At 35.2% G+C, this 24474-nt stretch overlaps 1 protein-coding gene across 2 annotated transcripts; it reads right to left on the bottom strand.

The window, feature by feature from the left end:
- Positions 1-1798: 1798 nt before the first annotated feature.
- Positions 1799-14420, bottom strand: LOC143238202 (uncharacterized). Of its 2 annotated transcripts, XM_076478222.1 has the most exons (5): positions 13819-14420; positions 13121-13338; positions 7316-7409; positions 6275-6410; positions 1799-5886 (listed from the first exon to the last, which is right to left on the bottom strand). In XM_076478222.1, exons 3-5 carry the CDS (start codon positions 7372-7374, stop codon positions 5665-5667), a joined length of 417 nt encoding a protein of 138 aa, XP_076334337.1. In that variant the 5' UTR covers positions 7375-7409; positions 13121-13338; positions 13819-14420; the 3' UTR covers positions 1799-5664. The 2 variants fall into 2 exon arrangements, with proteins under 2 accessions (XP_076334337.1, XP_076334336.1); XM_076478221.1 differs by lacking the exon at positions 13121-13338 and having other exon boundaries at positions 13819-14417.
- Positions 14421-24474: the final 10054 nt, after the last annotated feature.

The following is a 24474-nucleotide window of genomic DNA, read 5'->3' as shown; positions in this document are numbered from 1 at the left end:
TAAATTCAGTCCTAACAAAGCAGAGGAACAAACTGAAGATACAAGAGCGTTGTGATGAGTTAAGACTAAAACTCACCAATTTACAACCAAATATTAGTGATCTTCTCAAACATCCTCAACCACATCCCTCCCATTAAAGATGTCAGACGATCAATAAAAAGGTAAAGTTGGCTTATCACAATATATTATTAATATTTATATGTTATTTATTGAGTTATTCTTTCTTTAACTATGACTTATAGATTTTTATTACTTAAAAGAATGGAGGGGTCGATAAAAGGGCAAGGATTCCATGAAGGGGTCGACAGTAAAAATAGTTTGGGGACCCCTGAACTACATGAACAACAGTTTTGAAAGTGTTAACTAGATTCACTAAATGAAGTGTAATAACTATTGACTTTATGTAAGCCATTTACAATTCAGAATTACTTTAATTACTAATAACATGATATTATACATTTATGTTCTCGTGGTGGCGCTTCTATTTTACTGTTTTCTGTGTGTGTCCACCGAGGAGGGGAAAAACCCTTGATTTAATCGTTGTAAATCTGTATACTTACCTCTGTTCTACCGAGGGACTTGACTGAGAATTTGTTGGAGAGAATTGTTTGCGAGAGATTATCTTGCTTGCAGACGTTTTATTTCTAATAGGCCTAGTAGTATTGATCTATATTACTTTAATCTCTTTATTGAAATGAGAGGTTTACGACACCACACATAAATATATATATATATATAATTAAACTATATTAGTGTTTATGTCACTTTAAAACTCTTTATTATTATCAGTAATCTGAAATAAATAAAACTACATATATATAAATACTGGTTTAGTATCTTCCACGATAGTTTTCTGTTTATAAAGTAAGACACTTTCTGATAATACTTACTTAATAATGAAAATATCCTACGCTTTCTGACCCACACCTAGCAACTCGTCAACATTGAACCAACAAACTCACGATACACATCCGTAATATATATATATATATACTTACGAATGGCATTATTATACTTTATTGTGTATTCTCAGGAGAAAAGTAGAATGGGGATAACAGAGTAGCTTATCAGAAATAAATTATTAACAATAAAAGTATTATAAACGTTTTTATTTTATTAATCACTTTCTTGAGTTATCCTACATGGCTAGGTGGTTGAGGTGCTCGACTCTTAATCTGAGGGTCGCGGGTTCGAAACTCCGTTATACCAAACATGCTTTCACTTTCAGCTGTGGGGGCATTACAATGTAACGGTCAATACAACTATTTGTTGGTAAAAAAAGTAGCCTAAGAATTGGCGGTGGTACGGTGATGACAAGTTGCCTTCTCTCTAGTCTGAAACTGTGAAATTAGGGGCGGATAGCCCTCCTGGACAAAATCTGTTTGACTCTTTATATATACATATTTGTATTTCGTACCTATGACAAAACTATGTCCTGCCGTCTCTAATCAAGAATTTTATACTGGACTGCAGGAGGAAAGCAGCCAGTCATTATTATCCTACCACCCAACATCCAAGCTAAAGATTGGCTGTTACTTATATAACGCTCCCATAGCATGAAGTGTGGGGAACATTTTGTCGTATCATATTTATCCGAACACTACTAGTTATCTCAAAGAACAAGGCCTCTGTATCATGGGTTCCTAGTTAGGTAAAATGTAAGTTTCCAGGTTTACAAAGCTTAAATCCGGTGTTCGATTCTTTGCGGTGGTCAAAGCGCAGATGACTCATTGTGTAGCTTTGGGTTCAACAACAAATAAACAAACAAAATATAACCAAAACACCAAAAAAATGTTCGTAAGTATATAAAATTATTTTATTTATATAATACTGCCATGCTACATTTAGTGTGTTTTCAACACATTTTTCGAGTTTAATTTACCTTTTCCAGACACATAGAAACTGATATTTAGAAGAATGTAGAATATAACATTTTAAATACCTTAAACTTGGCTTACGGTAAGCCAAGGCTGTACGACTAGAACATAAAAGTAGTTAAAAATAAGCCTTAAAATAGGCAAAGTAATGGAAGTTAAAATTTAAAAAATAATTAAAATCAACGCTTTATACGTGCACAATTTTAAAAACTTTATTGAAGTCATAAATTAATACCCATTATTAATCAGAAGTGTTCCTAAGTGTTTAAAAGAAGACTCGCGGCCCAAGTTCATAGGCGTTGAAATATACTCAGGTTTCATAAGTATAGATCATGGTTTTTACTATGAATGTTCGTAGCACGAGCCCCGTGTTTCAGTGTCCAGCAACGCCTTTGTTATTAATAGTACCCATTTTAGTTTATTACGTATTTTTAGAAGATGATATTAGAGGAGCTTCTTAGATGCAGAAAGTTTAAAAGACATTTTTCATAATCCATTTGTTATTGCTATACTGATACAATGTTTAGATTAGATCATAAACTATTATTTGAGGCGTTGAACATTGAACTAAACACTACTTCGTCCACATCAGAAAGTTATAAATATAGCATAATTTCTGTCACATCTTGTGTTATCACTAGCTTAACCAACATCAGTACCCCAAATCTTAATTATACATCCATCTTTCACTTATTAGAAGAGGTAATAACTGTGTTTACAATGACAAAATGAAATAAATATGGTCTCTATTATAAGAGCATCATAATGCTTGATCGAATGTTGGAATGAAAAACTGGTCATGAAATTTAGCAAAAGAAACTTTCTGATATGTTTCAAATACATTTTAAAGTAGAGAGTTTCCGTATTCAAGAGCAGAGCTTCCAGGGCACAAACAGTGCAGGAACAGAACGTAAGGAAAGTAAGAATCAAACAGGCAAATTAAAACAAGTATATATACAGTCCAGGAACAGTACATATGGGAAACAATGTACAAACAGTCAAATTAAAACAAGTATATATACAGTCCAGGAACAGTACATAAGGGAAACAATGTGCAAACAGTCAAATTAAAACGAGTAAATATAGTCCAGGAACAGTACATAAGGGAAACAATGTACAAACAGTCAAATTAAAACAAGTATATATGTAGTCTAGGAACAGTACATAAAGAAAACAATGTACAAACAGTCAAATTAAAGCAAGTATATATGTAGTCTAGGAACAGTACATAAAGAAAACAATGTACAAACAGTCAAATTAAAACAAGTATATATACAGTCCAGGAACAGTACATAAGGGAAACAATGTGCAAACAGTCAAATTAAAACGAGTAAATATAGTCCAGGAACAGTACATAAGGGAAACAATGTACAAACAGTCAAATTAAAACGAGTATATATACAATCCAGGAACAGTACATAAGGTAAACAATGTACAAACAGTCAAATTAAAACAAGTATATATGTAATCTAGGAACAGTACATAAAGAAAACAATGTACAAACAGTCAAATTAAAACAAGTATATATGTAGTCTAGGAACAGTACATAAGGGAAACAATGTACAAACAGTCAAATTAAAACAAGTATATATGTAGTCTAGGAACAGTACATAAAGAAAACAATGTACAAACAGTCAAATTAAAACAAGTATATATACAGTCCAGGAACAGTACATAAGGGAAACAATGTGCAAACAGTCAAATTAAAACGAGTAAATATACAGTCCAGGAACAGTACATAAGGGAAACAATGTACAAACAGTCAAATTAAAACAAGTATATATACAGTCCAGGAACAGTACATAAGGGAAACAATGTGCAAACAGTCAAATTAAAACGAGTAAATATAGTCCAGGAACAGTACATAAGGGAAACAATGTACAAACAGTCAAATTAAAACGAGTATATATACAATCCAGGAACAGTACATAAGGTAAACAATGTACAAACAGTCAAATTAAAACAAGTATATATGTAGTCTAGGAACAGTACATAAAGAAAACAATGTACAAACAGTCAAATTAAAACAAGTATATATGTAGTCTAGGAACAGTACATAAGGGAAACAATGTACAAACAGTCAAATTAAAACAAGTATATATGTAGTCTAGGAACAGTACATAAAGAAAACAATGTACAAACAGTCAAATTAAAACAAGTATATATACAGTCCAGGAACAGTACATAAGGGAAACAATGTGCAAACAGTCAAATTAAAACGAGTAAATATACAGTCCAGGAACAGTACATAAGGGAAACAATGTACAAACAGTCAAATTAAAACGAGTATATATACAATCCAGGAACAGTACATAAGGTAAACAATGTACAAACAGTCAAATTAAAACGAGTATATATACAATCCAGGAACAGTACATAAGGTAAACAATGTACAAACAGTCAAATTAAAACGAGTATACATACAGGCCAGGAACAGTACATAAGAGAAACAATGTACAAACAGTCAAATTTAAACAAGTATATATGTAGTCCAGGAACAGTACATAAGGGAAACAATGTTGAAATTAAAAAAATTAAAACAAGTATATATATATATTAAGAGAGAGAGAGAGAAAGAGAAAGAGAAAGAATTAAAATACATAAGGGAAACAAACTTCAACCAGTCAAATTAAAACAACAACAAATAATAAATATGAATATCTTCAGAACTAGATAAAGCGATCAAACACAAACCCGAAATCAGTTCAACTTAAGTCCCACATCCTTAACGTTTTTTATTATTAGTAGTAATTGAATCTTTAAAACTCTGTAGACTTAAAACCTATGATGATAACCTGCTTATCACTGTCGCAGAATTGTAATTTAAGATAAATCAATTCAATACCGGCAGACTTGGTTGTATCCAACGAAAGATTAAGGATCTGGACTAAATCTGGGAACATAGCACGTCACGGGGTCCGTAAGCAAACAAGTAGGTTGGGACTTGTTTACTGCTCTTTACTGACATATAACTTTTTACCTATTAGTTAATTTAAAAGTATGGACGTGATTCAACACACAGGTATTACACTAAACACATGTGTTTTATGTACTGGCCACATGATCAGCAAAGGGAGGCCCAGGAGATGGATTTAAAAAAATATTATCTTAATCCCTAGCTCCTTGTATCTTGACCTCCTTCTCAAATGTGGTTAAGCAATATACGCTTGGAGTATTCTCTAAATCACGTCTACAGCTATGCATATGTGCAGACAAGGTCATTTTCATCCTAAAAACGCGTAAGGAGAGGGTTGGGGTTCACTGGAATAAGATTAAAAACAAACAAACAAACAAACGATATCTTAATCTCTGGTCACCTTCAATACTGAACCTTGTAGCATTGTCATGACCTTTAGTGTGGCACGTACGTCACTGCCAAGGAAAACATAAAATTAAAACAAGTTTTATGAGTTGGGAATGTAAAGTAAAGAAAATCCAGTCCTTGAAATCGCCATTATTAACGGTTTTGCTCCAGAAGATCCATTATACCAAAGACAGCATGTAAGTCTTGCCCGAAGGACTAAGGCATACCTCATTCCACCCTTCTCCACATTCCAACAAGAGTACTTCAATCAAATGCAAATTCTGAGGAATGCGTCGTTCCAAGAATGAGTGAGTGAAATGAAATATCATACAAGGTACTTCCAACACAAAGTAATTGTTATTATACCCGTTAGATATCCGACCACATGTCATGTCTGAGTAATGTCACTTTAGAAAAACACATATTAACACTTGAGCATTCAGCTCCACAGGTACATTAAGATTGTAGAAAATGCATCAAAGGTCATGTTGTTAATAGTCTGTGATACACCGGCCGGATGGAAACAGGAAAAGCCTCTTGACCTCGACTGTTATCGGGGCAGTCCTGGTGCATCAGCGCTACGTCATATGATGGTGGACTTTGGTCACCAAACCGAAATGGTATTTCTTTCTCAATAACAGCATCGTAAGTTGGAGGTGGAGACGGTGTTGTATTTCCGTTTGCCTCGAAACTTATGGTTGTAAACTATAAAATAAAAACTTACAATAAATATTAACTCCACGTTTGTTTGTTTTTTCAGTATAATTAGGTCAGTATTCAAAAGATTAAACATGGGAAAGTATATATGTATATACATCATTATATAGATTTCTTATCCTTAACACGAAGTTAAAAAAATAAAATTATTTTCGAAATGAAGACACTGTGATAAATTATGTAGAATATATTTTTATGGTTCTTTATCCTGAGACGTTATAGAAATAATTTTTCAGTGAAAAGGAAACAAAGTATTTTCTGTGTACATACAAGTTATTTGTCCAAATCATAAAGAAAAAATTAGGTTTTTTTTTTTTTTTATAGGATGTGTTTTTTACTTATCAAGTTCAGTTTTCATACAAGTGTCCCCACATACGTGATTATTTCCTCTGTCGTTTGTTATATTTGACGTTTCACCGTTTAAGTTCTGCAAATCACCATCATCTTGAAGCTTTTTTTGACAGCAGTAACAGATGAGACACAAGAGTAACAATATGACTCCAAAAACGCCTCTGTAGAATAGAAACAGTTGGTGATCAAAGCACAACATTTACATTAAACTACAAATCACATCCGGTAACTCAAAGAGGCGTGGGTGCTTTTACTTATACAGTGTATACATTCAAGTATATTTATTTTCTAATCTGATATATTTAACACTAAAATCACGTGCATAAAAGAAGTTTCAAAGAAGTAGCGAGTACTGATGTATGAGGTTTTAAAGAGAAAAGTCTCATAAATTTATAGTTTGAAATACGAAAATTCCATACTATGTTTAACTAGTACTATAGTCTCCAGTTATTTCAACTCTTAAGTCATGATAAAACATATTTCATACTACTGAACCTTGTGTACAACCAAGTTTTTCATCATGACGAAACATGTTTCATACCAACAGCACATACACACTCACCACTAAACGTGTAAACAGTTCGGAATTTCCATGACGAAACATGTTTCATGCCACTGGTACGTGTACACAACCTGGGTGCTAAATCTAACTAAAAACCTGAATAGCTTTCAATTTGTTTTTGGTGAAAGAATAGAAAGGCGTACATCGAGGGAAATTATGAGAAATATACGAGACATACTTTTATGAAAAAATTTCAAATACAAACAACCTACTATTTTTAAAATGCTCAAAATGAGAAAGAATGTGTGATTTTTGTACAAGAAGTGAAATTAGCTGCTAGATCGTAACTGACTGTGTGAACATTTTGATTTTTAATAAACCAACTTGATTTTTGACGGGATAGTTGATACCAAATTAGTGTATTGTTTTTGGTCTTTAATATTTGTGAGGGCTAGGGTTTCAGTATTTCGATTTCAGTTTATCAGAATAATTAAAGATAAAGAACCTGTATACAAAACTTTATAAATGGTGGTTTATAATTTGGTTATCAAAATAATTACTTACAGATAAATAATGATCGACCCTTCATCAATATTTGTGTCAACCAAGGTGGAATGATCCATTTCACCACAAAATTGAAACCAAGACTATGTAAGACCTGAAATATAAAATGTTTGCTTTCAAGTATTTAAATTAAAGTAAAATATGAAATTGTTTCTGTTAAGCAGAAAGTGATTAAAATAAACCAATAATATTTCCTAAACTAAAGTTGCTAAGATAAATATTGAAATTTATTTTTAAATTTATGATAGGCCTAAATACTAATTAAATCATGTATTAGGCCTAAACACGTGTAATAAATTTTTAATGTGCTGCTTGTAAAAATTGTATTTTGGGGAGTTGTCTTTAAATAAAAAATTCAGATTGATGTTATACTTTTTGAAACAGCACCAAACATAATTAAGCTACGTAATTTTCCTTACACAAATAACGTCTCACTTAAGAAACAAGAGCTACAATGAAATTACGTGAGTTCACTATCTTAAGTTCATATTAAAGTGGACTAAATTTATGGTTAAAGATTTTCAAAATTATAAACAATACTCTGCTCAATAAGCAAAAAACCAAATGAGTTCATTTAAAAGCTTGAAATATCACAAATTCACAGTATACAACCGCGATAAAGGCTTTGTATTATCCTAGAATTATTTAAATCAGCTTCACGAAATCAAATTAAACCTAGTGAGTAATAAAAACAAAAATAATCTGTGCTCTCCTTACCATGGTTACCAGAATGTGTGTTTGGTTTGTTTAGAATTTCGCGCAAAGCTACACGACGGCTATCTGCGCTAGCCGTCCCTAATTAAGCAGTAAAGATCAGAGGGAAGGCAGCTAGTCGTCACCACCCACCACCAACTATAGGGCTACTCTTTTACCAACGAATGGTGGTATTAACCGTAACATTATAACGCCCTCACGGCAGAAAGCGCAAACATGTTTGGTACGATGTGGATTCAAACCCACAATCCTCAGATTACGAGTCGAACGCCTTAGCCCACCCGGCCATGCCGGGCCTCCTTACATGGGATCGAAACTCGGTTTCTAGTTTTATAGCCCTACAGACTTAGCACTGTGCTACTGGTGGACCAATAGAATACACTTCAAGTACTCGGTACAACTATTATATAATATAATTTCGTAGTTTCTTCAATATTTATGTGTGATGCGTTACCATATTTAATACTAATAGGTAAAAACTCAACATTTTGTTTTTCAACTGTACAACGTATATTGGCATGTTGTATCGTTGTACAATAAACACTGTTTGATTATTGTTATAGCAGTAGTAGAAGTCTTGCCTGCTGAAATTCAGTAGTTTATTTCTTTTGTAAAAAATGAATAAATAAAAGCTTTTGTAAAAAATGAATAAATAAAAGCTTAAGGTAACACGTATAACTCGTTGAAATTGAAAGGCGACATAATATTCTTTAATCTACAACGTCTTGTTTAACTCAGTGCAAGTAGGATGGTTAAAATATACTCTTTCTTAATTTTCAGGTCTAAGTTGAGTTTGAAAGTTTTGTTTGTTTCGTAGATATAGTTAATGAATATAATTAAATGAATAAATTAAAATAAAATTTTAACTTGGAGCTTTACTTCTGCCTAATATTGTGCCTCTTCAGTTTTTTAGGCCAAGATTTAAAGAGTTTCTGATTTAAAACAGTTACTATAGTAATTTCAAAAAACATCATACCTCGATGTTTCCAGCTTGTGGGATAGTTATTCCATATAAACACATACATATCTATTACAACGTCCAAGAAACATTTTAATGTCTACGTAGCTCATCATCAGATATTAAAAATTACGGAAATTCAGCACAATAAAAAAAACAACGAAAGATTAAAAGAATGTTCTAATTGAATGAAACAAGAATAATCATAACATTAACCAGCAATATTAGTTACTAATTAGAAACTGTATAAATGAAGGAGGGGAAAGGACAAGAAAATCATTTAATGTTTTAAAGATAAATATTCTATTTATAGAAAGAGTTACTAAGTTACAAAAAGGTATAAAAACGCGCTGAAATAGAATACACATTTGGTTAGTTATTAATATATATTAGATAAAGGAGCTGATAGATGAGTAAAGTATAAATAAATAAAAACATTGTAAAGTTCACAATAATTAAACTTTTTTAATAAGGGAAAATATGAAACAAAAATTGTTTAAAAGTGAAAAACACGCAGAAAGTATTATTAAATAAAAGTAATCAGGCTTATATATGAATATAGAATAGGCTATAAATTAATAATTAATAATATTTAAGATAGGTGTTAAAAACAACAAAAAATAAGTAAATTAAAAATATCAAGAAAATATAACATTTTTTTTTTACGTTTTAACACTACTTTAATGTGTATGAAACATGTAAGTGCACGCTGGTTGCTACGGAATAACGAAATAGAGGCTGATTAGTGATAATTATAAAACTGAAAGTTTCTGATAATTTGAATCAAAGAAAACAAACTTAAGACAGAAAGCATAAAGGTCCGTTTATAGCTTTCGAATGTCTATAAAAAAGAATAAAAAAAGGTTTATGATACCTTGAGGTTAATTATCCGAAAACCATGACAAAAAAAGAAAAATGGGAGGGGGTTCGTATAACAAATCCCTTGTTTATATACAAATATCCTAGTCGCACCAAACATGCTCGCTCTTTCAGTCGTGGGGGTGTTATAATGTGACGATCAATCCCACTATTCCTTGGTAAAAGAGTAGACCAAGAGTTGGCGGTGGATGGTGATGACTAGGTGCCTTCCTTCTAGTCTTACACTGCTAAATTAGGAACGGCTAGCGCAGATAGCCCTCATTTAGCTTTGCGAGAAATTCACAAACAAATAAATATATACAAATAGCGACATAAATAGTGATTTATAGATCGGTGTTAAGGGCTATAATTTCTATAATGACATTGTATGCTGTAGTTTTATTGGTCGATACTATTCTGTACACATGTAAACATTTTTACTAATACGATCTACTAAAATGTACCATAAGATCTAATTGCGTAATAAATATTTTTCGGAAGTAGATGGGGTGTGAATGTGTCATAATTATATGTTATAATCTTAATTTAGTTAGTGAGAAAAACCAGCGATTGAATGATACATTAGTGACGTTCAAAAACGGTTCATAAAGAGCTAGAGAACTGCCAGGAATGTTATTATGTTTCAGGCAGACTTTCTTCTTTATCAGAAAGAGTAAGAATATATTGTGTCATTCTTCAATGTCTTACTTATTTTTTTTAAATTTCGCGCAATGCTTCACGTGGGCTATCTGTGATAGCCGTCCCAAATTTAGCAGTATAAGACTAAATGGAAGGCAGTTAGTCATAACCGCCCACTGCCAACTCTTGTGCTACTCTTTTACCAACGAATAGTGTGATTGACCGTAACATTATAAAGCCCCTACAGCTGAAAGAGCAAGAATATTTGGTGTGACGGGGATTCGAACCCACGCCCCTCGGATTACGAGTCGACTACCAGAGCTGCGTGAGGATGATTAGGAATAGATATTTAGAACCACTGATCTCTAATCTAGCATCGGATTTTATGTTCCTGACTCTCTCGTGGGTTCCAGGGGAACTATTTTTGAAACTCTTGATATCCCATTCACAAGATAATGTGACCAAATTTGACACATGTACTAAGCTCCAACATGTGATCGCCGTGACTTTTTTTTTTTTTTTGAGGGAAGGAACAAACCTGCCTTTGGGATAACTATAGCCCAACCGCAACTAAAACGTGTTTGGAAAGTTAAACATGTATGATAGAGGTATATGCATAAGACCTAAAACTGGCATCGAATTTTGTCTTCAGAATCCTATAATTCTATATATCTATTCTAAAGATATAACTCTAGTATTAATTACTCAGTTAATTCACACTCTTCAAGAAACACTTGACCCTACAAAACAATCCGTTTTTCGAATTTCCGCTTAGAGAACTAAATTCTGAGAAATCTGTGCTTTGTCATTGTTAACTTCGTGTGGAAGCACCCATCTTTCCGGCACCTATCTTAGCCAAAACATACACTACTGTAAAAAAGGAGACTCCAAATACATTATATCGTCTTTATGTAGATGCACTCTGCCAATCTTTACCAAACGTGATCAAGATTGTTGTTACAAGAGAAGCTTGAGTCATCTCTGTTGTTTCCCGCCAGGTGACACAAATATAAATGTGGCTGTTTTTCTTAACGCAAACAATTCTGAAGCATCTAATTTATAGTCCCCAGCAGGTATATCGTTAAGTCTACGTATTTACAATGCGAAAATCAGGGGTTCGGTTCCTCTCGACTCAGCAGAAAACCACTGACCATAATTTATATATTTTTCTCCCAGTGACTTGTTTTTGTTGTTATTTAGCACAAAGCTACACAAAGGACTATCCGTGCTTTGCCCACCTGTGGTATAGAAACTCAGATTTTAGCGGTCTATTTTTGTTTGAATCTCGCGCAAAGCTACAAGAGAGCTATCTGCAGTAGCCGTCCCTAATTTAGCAATGTAAGACTACAGGGAAGGCAACTAGTCATCATCACTCACCATCAACTTTTGGGCTACTGTTTTACTAACGAATAATGAGATTGACCGACACATAATAACATAATTGTTATTATGTTATCTTATGTTTGGTAAACATGGTTATAAATATATACATATATCAAACACAAGGAGCCTGTGTTTACTGAACATATATATATATAACACAGAGATCTTATATTCACTGAACACATATGCATCTTGAACACCGAGTTTGTTATCTACGACTACAATTCAAAGTTTTATCTGAAGTTTAAGAACAATGTATTGAAGGAGATATACAGACAGACGATGGACTCGTGTTTTAATGTAGCCACATAGACGAGAGTTAACTAAGTGTAAGAGAATCTTGTAGATTTTAGTGTTTATATTTATAATAATAATAAAAGGTGCAAGTTATTGCTTACTGCTTTTGAATAAAACGTATACACTGAAGTATAGAAAATAACAGATAAATACAGTTTGAGTGAAGACTATATATTTATTGAACTTCCAAACCAACATGCTTGTTCAATTCTTCAAGCTGTACTAATATACTTCATTATGTGTAACAATAAACTATTTCAGAAGGTTGTTTGCCCGAAATGTCAGCTTTAGTCTCTATGAAGGTGTTTATTAGTAATATGTATATGTATGTATGACTATATGTAAAGGTAATAGTTTTTCAGGGAGTTTTGGTTATTACGAATTCGTCAGTAGCACTAGAAGCTACACCATAGAGCTTAAACTGAATTTCACCTTGTTAGTTTCACAATCTACTAAACTTCCACTGATTGAATTAATTTATACACCGAATACAGTCTTATAAACCAACTTGTACAATCAACAGCGTATAATACATTAACCTATACAACAAACACGGTCTCATAAACCAACTTGTACAATCAACAGCGTATAATACATTAACCTATACAACAAACACGGTCTCATAAACCAACACGTACATCTAACGTGGTCTTATAAACTAATTTACAAAACAAACGCAGTCTTAAAAAACGACTTATTCTCAAAAACTCTTATAAACCAAGTTTACGTCAAACAATTTATAAACCTATATATATGTCAAACAATATATACACTTATTTATGTGTCAAACAATTTATAAACCTACTTAAATTCAAATAATTCATAGGCCTACTTATGTGTCAAAAAATTTATAAACCTACTTACGTGCCAAACAATTTGTAAACCTACTTGTGTATCAAATGATTTATAAACCTACTTATGTGTCAAACAAAATCTTATAAACAATTTTTCATTACCTATTTAAAGTGTCGATCTGTGGAGCTGAGAATCAATGGTTCGCGTTCTCTCACTACGAAAAGAAAAAAAAATCGTTCTTCGCACATTGAAGCAATGGCGTGGTATAAAGGTTACAGTGAAATCCAACTATTTGGTCTGACAAGAATAGAGCTCAAGAACTGGTGGTTGGTGGAGTTGAATACATATCTTCATTCTACTAGTTCTCGATTATTACTAGCTGTCAACGAAATGAAGTTACCTCGTAAAACAATCACTAATAATTATCCTTTTTCAGATTGTTTTTGAATTCAGTGCAAAGTTACACGAGGGATATCTGCGCTAGCCGTCCCTAATTTAGCAGTGAAAGATTAGAGGGAAGACAACTAGTTATCACCAGAGACTCTTGGGCTAATCTTTCACCGACGAAGAATGTGATTGATGGGAACATTATATGCCCCCACGGGTGAAAGGGCGAGTATGTTTGGTGTGACGGGGATTCGAACTCGCCACCCTCAGATTACGAATCGAGTGCCTTAACCACCTGGCCATGCCAGGCCCATTCACGTTTGAAATAGAAAACTCTTAAGAATAACACTACAGTCGAATTGCTAGGTTGTACTTTTAGGGCATAACTGCAGTTTGTGCTTATATGAATTGATTAATGAATATTAGTTAAGAATTAGCAAAGATCAAAATGTGATGACTTTTTTACACTTACCGAATTCTCTGTTTTTCCCGTTCACTACTTCCGTTCCTCTCTCCTAGGCTCGAAATGTTAAGTATACATAATATGGTGGGTAATTTGTTACATAACAGCTTGTTGTGCAACTACGTAATAGAAACGCGATTTCAACATGAGTCCCGGTCTAAATCCTGTGACGTTTTTCTTTGGCTGATTTGACTCATCTCGAATTTGCCGATTATTTATGACGTCAGCTACTACATATGTTGGTATGTCCTTAATTTCTCGAGACCGCCAATACTCGGATGAAATAACTTTGTGACATAATTAAAACCTGATGTAAGTTGGGTTGTTTAGACCTGTAATAACTTGTCTGCTTCGCTCACAAAACTGTTGAATGTTATTATGTACTCGTCTGTTGTTAAGGGCAGAGTTAAACAATGGTCTATATCTCTGCTGTGTCCACCGCGTGTATTGAAACATTACTTTTAGCCTTATAAGAACCTTAGACTTACCGCTGAGCAAATCGGCGGTGCAGGTGAATATAAAAGTATTAAAATAAAAGAACTATGATGCACGACGATGAAACACAGCCGATAAGCACTGTAGACGAACTTTCCACCACAAAACGGAGATTGAATAGATCTTGTGAAACTTGATACCTGCAATCTAAGTTATTGTTACGTGATACTTTATCTTGTCTTTACACTTGTATCGGCCATAGTTTTATTACCTTTTATTTGTTTACATTTTGATATGGTCTTGCTAGTTATGCTACGGCAAAAACATGATTTGAAACATGCATATAACAACAGAAAATAATTTGATTATTAGTGGGTCAATCATCTATGTTTGAAAATGCTCTTTAGAAAATGAGCAACTCTAGGTTTTAAACTCTGCTAATCGATTGTTTGTTTTTGAATTTCGCGCAAAGCTACACAAGGGTTATCTGCGCTAGCCATCTCTAATTTAGGAGTGTTAGGCTACAGGGAAGACAGCTAGTCATCACTGCCCACCGTCAATTCTTGGGCTACTCTTTTACCAATGAATGGTGGGATTGGCCGTTACACTGTAATGCCCCCACAACTGAAAGGATGAGAATGTTTAGTGAAACAGGGATTCAAAGTCGCGACCTTTAGCTTGCGAGTCAGGCACCCTAACCATCCGGCCATGCCAGGCCAGAGAAGAGAGAGAGAAAGAGAGACGTTCATCGTTATCAAATTAAAATAGACACTGATTATATTAAGAAAAAACAAACAGCACAGAAAGAGAAGAAGGTTCATTGTTATCAAGCCATAAGCAAACGTTGCGTAATACAAGCAAGGAACAAACAACGACACACAGGAAATCATTGTTAACAAACCATAAATACTGGTTACCCTCTGGAAAGGAAAAGTAAAACAACTGTTAGCCACACCGTCATTTTTCTTTCTCAAAAAACATTCCTAAATTTGCTTTATACTTCGAAAGTTTACCATTGGTAAACATAAATACACACGAAAAAAAAAAAGAAAACACAATAAATATATTAGTGAAATTCTTTGGTTTGTTACTTTTATACATGCGTTAGATGTTCCTAATTTTGAAATGATAAACTAGAAGAAAAGGCAGTTAGTCAATAGCACCAATCGCCAATTAAAACTGAATAGTGGGACATGACTGTCACTTTTGTAATTACCTGTAGTTCCAAGTGCGGATATACAGTCTGACACGCTATTTGGCCTTGCTCGGCCAACTAGTCAAATAAACATTACACCATAAAAAATAACCTAAGAGCAGGGTTCAAATTCCAAAGCATCATAGTTTTGTTAGAACTACAACTGAACTGAAGATTTCTCGGTGAAATAAAAACAACATTAATAAGGACAAAGTGTCTACAAGGTAATTATGTAAATTATAAATACAACACAAGCCTGTCACCGTGACTTATTTTTGCTCGTCCTCAGAAACATTAAGTGAAGAGAAAGTGAAAAATTCGTGATGATGAGAAACCCACTTGAAGTAAAAATGTATCTCAGGACGGCTGGTATGGGTATTAACACTTTTACTAATAAAGCACATAAACAAATATTTGGACGTTTGATAACCTAAAGATAACCTAAGAAGGTTGAAACGTTGCTCTCTGCTTTATTAGTAAAAGTGTTAATACCCATACCAACCGTCCTGAGATGCATAGAGCGAAAAAGTTGTACATATGTTAGGAATATTCGGAAAGCGTTGTTTATTTCTAAATTCACTGTAAAATAAGTTAGTTCCATAACTTTGAATTCAAACTTTCTAGGAAAAGCTAAGTTAGGAAATGTTACTTTAGATCTGTTACTCCTAATGGTCCAAAATTACAAAGATACGCTTTATTTTGATTCATTGTTTTCATATGTTCAAGAGCGGATTGACAGGAGCCAGTCCATGAAATACCACGTACTGCATATTGGCTAAACAATTAAAATTTAAAATAAATTGCTTAGAATGCGTTAAATGTACTGATCCACTAGGTAATTGACCCTTGTTCTCGTAAGCTAGTCTGTTTTTATATGTGTCAGACAGGTGTCTTTTGTAATCGTAGCCTTAATCAGGTAGATAGTGAATGCTCTGAATTGGGATGATATGCGGTTTTGGAGGCCATGACTGTTTTCAACACCTTGTTGTATGTTTCTACTGTTGTTATCGTACAAAACTAAATGGAATTATCTGCATTAACTGCTCATATTTTCTGAAGTTATAGACTACTCTTGTCGAACCGAATAGCAGGATTTAAGAGTTACAACACACACCTATTACAGGTGGAACTAGAGCAGGGCAGTGCCCCGGAACCCGCGATGCCTGGGGACCTGGTGTAGCTTTCTGCTAAAACAAAGGGGTCCTATTTCTTTGCCTCAGGGTTCCTAAACTGCTTGTTCTGCCACTGATACCCATGGTCTTAAAATGAAAAGGGCAATTATTATTTTGGGTAGTAATGGGTCATAAGCTACGGAACTGCTTTCACACAGAATGCTTTGACTCCTTCCTTCAGAATGTTGTCTTCTTTGGCTTCACATTTTCACTATAAAAATACACTTAGTTGGAAAAGGCTTTGACATAATCCTCAGGTCATAAATCTACCGGTTATGACATTGAACTGTTGAAAGGCGGAAATTACCATTTATCAAATACATTGAGATTAACCACACTTTATAACAATTATTTTCAGGTTTCGTGTTCTTTTCGGAACTATTAACTCTATCATCGTTTGCTTTCCTCTTAATGTCAATGATTAAAACTCATAATGTCTATTGTAGCAAGTTTCAACACACAATCCGTGATGACGAGAAAACCCACTTGAAGAGAAAATTATATATTTTAAAACTGCTAGTATGCTGACGATAACCGAAGAAGGTCGAAACGTTGTTCGCTTCTCTATTAGTGCTTTCTCTATCCATACCAGCCGTTTTTAAATATATAATATACACATACACACATCGAAAAGATTCTAGTTCTTCATAGTAGGTAAACATCGAAATAAGTGCACAAACGACCATTATAGCTGTATTAGGTGACTTCAAAAATATGTGGTCAAATGGTTTTGCAATATCCCAATTTTATAGTTAATATTTTCACCAAAACAATCATTGATTTTGAATATAGGTGTAAACTTAAAATCTTATGGAGTATGAGCCTTCATTTACTTCGAATCTTTAATTGTGGTATCTTTAGTAGTGCCCGGCATGACCAGGTGGTTAGGACGCTCGACTCGTAATCTGAGGGTTGCGAGTTCGAATCCCTGTCACACCAAACATGCACGCCCTTTCAGCTATGGGGAGGTTACAATGTGACGGTGAATCCCACTATTTGTTTATAAATGAGTAACCCAAGAGTTGGTGGTGGGCGGTGATGACTAGCTGCCCTCCCTCTAGTCTTACACTGTTAAATTAGGGACGGCGAGCGCAGATAGCCCTCGTATAGCTTTGCGCGAAATTCAAAAATAAACAATATTTAATGGTACCAGGATATGTGCCCAACATTTACTGCAATGGTTTTTATAACGTAACGGTTTTCTTTCATATACACAGCCTTCCCTTTTTGAACAAAAGTGTTGTTTTAGGAGCTGCAGTGCGACTTTTTCCACTTTCACCAATAACACTGTTCTTCAACATGATGTGTCCGTATGCTCAACATCATTAAAAATTCTTTTTATGCAGTCAAAAAGTCTATACTTCATTGTGGCTAAGAATGAAGTTTCAAACAACAGGTTGTTTCTTCAACAGTGAGAGAGATACTACACATACGTATCTCTACTTGCGGAATTTATTATATTTTTTTAGTTTTTCTTCATGATGAGAAATCCACTTGAAATAAAAATGTATCTAGATCGGTATGTGTATTGAGTGGTATGGGTATTACCACTTTTACTTATAAAACAGAGAACAACGTTTCGACCTTTCCAGGTCATCTTCAGCCCTTCTGGTTTGTTTTATTTTGAATTTTGCGCAAAACTACACGACGGCAATCTGCGCTAGTCGTCTTTAATTTTGCAGTGTAAGACTAGAGGGAAGGCAGTTAGTCATCACCACCCCTCGCCAACGTTTGGGTTACTCTTTTACCAACAAATAGTGGAATTGACCGCCACTTTATAACGCCCCCACAGCTGAAAGGGCGAGCATGTTTGGTGTAACGGGGATTCGAACCCGCGACCCTCAGATTACAAGTCGAGTGGCTTAACCACCTAGGCCAGGCGTTCTGTGATACATTTTTTTTTAGTTTTTATTACATTATTGATTGACATATCTATGGCTTTGTGTTCGTGCAGTTTTTGTCTATGTTATCAAGTAACCAAACCCATTGTCTACCTGAATACATAGATAATTTCTCTCGGGCTTTATGTATACAAAGATAGCGATAAAGTTTCACCTCCATGTGAAATTGTATTAAACTCTCTTAAAACGACTTGTTTTTAGTCTATGTCTATAATCACTATACTGATACGACGTCTTGTCTTTCTGATATTAAGAAAATATCATTGAAATAAAATTTCCAGTATCAACGACAGCATATTGATCAATAGTCTTGTTTCAGATGATGATAACAACCGATTCACGAGTTGTGGGCGGTGGTTTGCGACTTTCAGACAATACATCTTTCAAATATTTTGAAGTTATCAAGAAGTCCGCATTACTAATTGTGGCCTTGAAGATTTATAATTTTATCAACAACTTAAAGAAAAATATATGTACATGTAGAAACTTGACTTAAATTAATCGTAACAAAAGTGACAGATAGGGGCATCGAAGTTTAAAAACGACAAATGGGTGCCATGTTGTTTGTTTCAGAACTTTTACAAGTAGGAACTGCTTTTTCAAATGTGTTTAGACAAAATAAATACATTTTTCTTATACACACGGGCCCTCTGTTTTGTGATACAAGTGCTTTCAGGCTGTTCTTGGCGACAACTGATCCTTGGGTGGAGTTTAAACCGCCCCTTCCCCAATGGAGATAACGTATGTACCATTGCCGTTATTGCGAAGCGCTGCATATACTCTGTATATGTGTATAGATACTGTTATAATTAAAGCTGACCATACGAACTATACAAGGGAGATATGAACAGAACATACGAAAAAACAAAAACAATTTATGCGAGAAACTTTTTTTGCCGTAAGTAGAAGAAAAAGATATTTTGTTTGTTATAAACATTTTAAAAACTTGCTCCGACCTTTACCCACACTTGTTTCATCCAAAGTAACAAGTAGGACTATCTGTACCATTCGGAATGTTTGTTGTTTTTTTGAAGTTCGCACAAAGCTACCCGAGAGTTATCCGCACTAGTAGTCCCTAATTTTGCAGTGTAAGACTAGAGGGAAGGCAGCTGGTCATCATCACCCACAGCCACTTGGGCTACTCTTTTACTAACAAATAATAGGATTGACCGTACCATTATAACGCCCCCACAGGTGAAAGGTTGAGCATGTTTGGTGCGGCGGGAATTCAAACCCGCGACCCTCGGATTACGAGTCGAACGCCTTAACACACTTGGCCATGCCGGGTCCATTTGGAATGGCGAAGGCTGAATGTTACATTATTGAAAAAATAGCAGAATTTGACCAATAGTTCCACAGCATCTGAGGAATTAAAGGGCAGAACGCGTTTTTGAAGCCATGAATCGCAAGAATTAAATCCCCGGATTTACAAGCAACGTTCGAACCATGGCCAGAAAGATAATGGTAATCATCTAAGTAACATGAGTCTTGAAGGTTATTCTTTCGGTACTTTAACTAATCTATTTACATCTGTAAAGCTCGTCTTATTTATTTAGTGTTTTTTTTTATAATCGTTGCTACAGGTACCTCAACCTATTAAGAATACTTAATGCCATACAATATCAAACTTGGTAATTTTAATACATTACTACTGAATCTTTATAAAGCTATGATGTAGTTTTAATAATCTTTAAGACACAAAAGTGAGAGTTTGTTCGTTTGTTTGGCGATTCATGGTGAAAAGCAGCTGGGCTATCTGTGGCAAACAATCGGTAAAAGAGCCGCAGGTAAAATATAATAAAACAAGTTAAAAGATAAAAATATCCTCCAAAATTAGGTGAAAATCTAAATAGATGTTAAAAGGCCAATGACCTGTAAAAAAGCTAAAAATATAATCAAGCTGGAGAGTCACTATCGCTAATGGCACTGTCCAACGTCAGGGTTAAGCTCTCAGAAAATGTCTGTTTGCACTTGTAATGACTGCACGAAAGTAAAACATGGGCAATTTGTGACCTGAGTGTCACAAATGTCACACATTGGTGGATCAGTCCCGCGTAAAAGAAAGAAAGTATGAGACTTGGGAACTACCACAGTTGACACTCGTAGACGTCATGGTCCTTGTCATCACAACAAGCACACGTCAAAGAACTACAATAAGATATCTTTAAATATTCAAATTGCTGACACTGGAGGCACCGGAGATGATTAGAAACACGAAGCAGTACCTAAAAGTCAAGATAACCTGCTTTGACAGTAGCAGGCAGACGTGGCGATAAAAAACATCAAAACAAGAATATTAGTGCGCAGCATAACTCCATTATGACGAGTGGAGATACGTCGCATAACAGAAACTTCTAGGCTGGAAAAAACAGTAGGATTTCCAATTCGGGGATGTATTTTAAGTCCCTCTCAATGATAACTTCTGGTGAGGAATTCAAGTAGCATGGGAAGTAACCTCAATGATTTTTTTTATTACAGGAGAAGTCTGCTGTGTTTTGATGCAGATGTATCCACCAAGATGCCCCAAGAACGTAGCATTTTAAATGACTTCGAACAGCCAGCAAGCGCTTCAAGGGATTCCTTTCTGATAAAGAATGCAGAAACGAGGTATTGTTATAGATTAGAATGGTGAATGTTGTTCAGGTTTTTCAAATGTGGTCGCTTTCTTACCAGTGATGTTTTGTTTTTTTTATATTTCGTTTTTGGGTCACTGGGTGCAGGACTTGGTTGGTTGGTTGGTTAGTTGTTTGGCGTTTTATGGTGCAAAGCAACTAAGCTATCTGCGCCAAACAACCAGGATAAAAAGTAAAAGTAAATTATTAAAATTCGTAAAAACGAATTAAGGTAAAACAAAACAAAGTTTAATTGTCGAATTAAAAACTTAAATAGCATTAAATCCAATTTTTATACCTAGTTTACAGTAGTAAGAGAGAAACTATAGTAATACAAATTGTAAATGTCTTTCTGTAGCATAACTTTAATTATTATAACTCGCCAGGATGACTAATGGGTAAGTTCAAACATCAGCATTAGTCACCTTAAGTTTGTCTTTCCAGTCCTGGTTTTGAGTTATTTGACGTCACTACTATTTTCTCATTTTGCCAGTTTACAACAGTAAGAGAGAAAGTAAAGTAATACAAGTTTTAAAAGTCTTTCTGTAGCATAACATTAATCATTATAACTCGCGAGGATGAGAAACAGGTAAGTTCAAACAGCTTTAGTCACCTTAAGTTGGCCTTTCTAATTCTGGTTTCGAGTTATTTGATGTCACAGCCATTTTATAATTTCGTATCGAACTAATTTTACTTTAATTCGTAAAAAGGAATTATGCTAAAAAAAAATTATAATTTATGAATGAAAAATTTAAATAGCGTTAAAAAGGTTAACAGCCTTTAAAAACTAAAAATATTTGTAAGGTGGAGAGTGTCACCATCGCCAATGACACTGTCCAACGTTAGGGATAAACCCTGGAACAAAACATGTCTAAAATAGTGCCGTCGTTGAGAGTCAAAACAGCAGCATGGCAATACAATGTGGGCTATTGTGACCTGAGTGCCACACAGACCACACAATCCCAAATAAAAGAAAACGATACTTAAAAACCTGTGACCAATGTGTAGTCTAGTTAAGACAGCTTCCTCTTTCTGATCCTTACAGAAATAAGATGGCCCAAGTCCAATAGAGGGGTTTATCTGGAACAGTTTGTTTTCACATTGCTCACCCCAAGTCGACTGCCAGTTGGCGAGAAGCCAACCCTGAATACAGGACCATAGTCCATGTAGCGAAAAAACACAGCAGTGATAGCACCAGAGCAGACAGACTTAGCTGTGGTGTCAGTCACTTCTTTCCCGCGAATAGCAACGTGGCCTGGTATTCAGAAGAACTGAAGAGAAGTAGATGTTACAGAAAAAGGAACCAGTTTGTTCTGAATTTCGGCGAGAACAGGGTGAGAACTAAAGTGAAGCGATTCCAGGTCCAGTAGAGAACGAAATGAGTCGGTATAAATAGTGCAATTCGAGTACTGCTTAGCTTCTACATGATCCAGGGCTAGAGAAATGGCATACAGTTTGGCAGTGAACATAAAAACTGAAGAAGGTATTCTGTGTGCAACCACCAAACCACAACAAACCTTTGTAGAGCCTAGAGTGTCGCCTGATTTTGAACCATTTGTATAAATGGGAATGGAGGGATGGTTCGAAAGATGTTCAGCAAATAAAAGACGGTACTTTCAATTGAGAGTACCCACTTTTCTCAAGTTACTTAAAGAAAGGTTACATTTGGGGATGTTAATAAACTATGGTGGGATGGGCCAACCAGTGAATACAGCAATGTTATCCAAGGACTGACCCAATTCATTCAACTGCACCTGGAACAATGGCAGATCGTCTGTCCTGAAAAAAGTATGGCCCACCGAGGAAGGAAACACATTCCCACGTGGGATGCTGTGGTAAGGATCGAAGTTTTGAAGCATACAATAAAGACAGTTGGAAACAGCAGACTGTGTACAAGCTCTGGACTGGAGAAATGTAGAAAGCCCCTGACAATAAACGGAACCCAGCATTTACAAGGCTAAAGTCCTGGCAGAGCCATAGACCAGAATAAGAGCACGATATATCATTAACATAGAACATCAATCCACTCCCCAAGTGGTGGAAGGGAAGACACGAAGGATGTTCAGTGCTCTTGTACATTTGACCCGTAGCTGCTTGATGTGTGGTATAAATGTTAGCTTATGGTCAAAGATAAGCCCCAATAACTTTGTCTCTGGGCCCACGAGAAGCACAAATTTACTGGCACAGAGTTCAGGATCGGGGTGAATACCCCATTGACGGCAAAAGTGCATGCAAGCGGTTTTAGAGAGGGAGAAGTTAAAACCGTTTGCTGTAGTCCACTTCAGTAAATGATTGAGGGCTCTGTACCTGCTGCTCAATAAACCTCATGTTCGATGATTGATGTGAGATGTGGAAGTCGTCGACATAGAGCCCGTTTGCAACAGTAAGAGAGAGTTGTTCAGTGATATCATTAATCTTTATTCTGTACGAAAGAACGGGAAAGTGTCAAACCCACACGACTTGAAATCACCTGCCCCTAACAATTTTTTAATAAAAATGGGCAAATGGCCACGTAACCCATATAAGTGGATGTCTCGCAAAATGCCATAACTCCACGTAGTATCATAAGCCTTCTCAAGATCAAAGAATATTGATACAAGATGTTGTAATTTGTGAAAGGCGTCTTTGATCGACGTTTCAAGTCGAATCAGGTGGTCCATGGTGAAGCACTGTCGCTTGAACCCACATTAGGTGGGAGAGAGGAGGTTGTTTGATTAGAAGAACCAAACGAGACGAGCATTAATCATTTTCTCTAAGATCTTACAGAGACGAGCTCATCAAAGTAACTGGGTGGTAGTTTGAAGGAATCTTGTGATCCTTTCCAGGCTTAGAAAAAGGTAGGACAATAGTCTGGCACCATGCATCAAGAAGAGCATTGTCATGCCAGATCTGGTTAAAAACAACTAGAAGAATAGCAAGAAAAGCAGGAGAGGGATGGTACAGCATCTTGTAGTGTATATAATCAGGTCCGACCAATGTACTGCCAGACCGATGAAGAGCCAGTTTGAATTCCACTAGTGTAAAGGGGCGATTACAATCATAGAGACTATCAGTCCGAAAGGAAAGAGGTGATCACTCTGCCCGACTCTTGATGGCTAAGAAGTTGGAGGATGAATCAGAAGTGCTAAATACCTGGCAAAAGCTTTCACCGATAGCACCAGCGATGCTCTGGGTATGAGCTACGTCCTGGCCATCAGAGTGCAAGATCAAAAGGGGGACAGAGTTATACTGCCCACTGATCTTTCGAATTTCGTCCCATATGACTTTGGAACTGGTGGTAGAAGAAATGCTGGTTGTGAATTTAATCCAAGATTCCTCCTGGTTTTGACATCTTACCTGCCAAGCATTGC

This window comes from Tachypleus tridentatus, chromosome 13 (assembly GCF_004210375.1).
Source record: "Tachypleus tridentatus isolate NWPU-2018 chromosome 13, ASM421037v1, whole genome shotgun sequence".
NCBI lineage: Eukaryota > Metazoa > Arthropoda > Merostomata > Xiphosura > Limulidae > Tachypleus > Tachypleus tridentatus.
Note: the sequence above shows the minus strand (reverse complement) of the source record. Positions and strands in the feature narration are given on the sequence as shown.

What these genes read in the sequence shown, in the direction of transcription:
- LOC143238202 (XM_076478222.1), bottom strand. Translation starts at nt 7,374, where the DNA reads ATGGATCATTCCACCTTGGTTGACACAAATATTGATGAAGGGTCGATC. An exon ending in GGGTCGATCATTATTTATCT is followed by an intron (nt 6,411 to 7,315) that starts GTAAGTAATTAT and finishes TCTATTCTACAG; the next exon opens with AGGCGTTTTTGGAGTCATAT. An exon ending in ACGACAGAGGAAATAATCAC is followed by an intron (nt 5,887 to 6,274) that starts GTATGTGGGGAC and finishes TTTATTTTATAG; the next exon opens with TTTACAACCATAAGTTTCGA.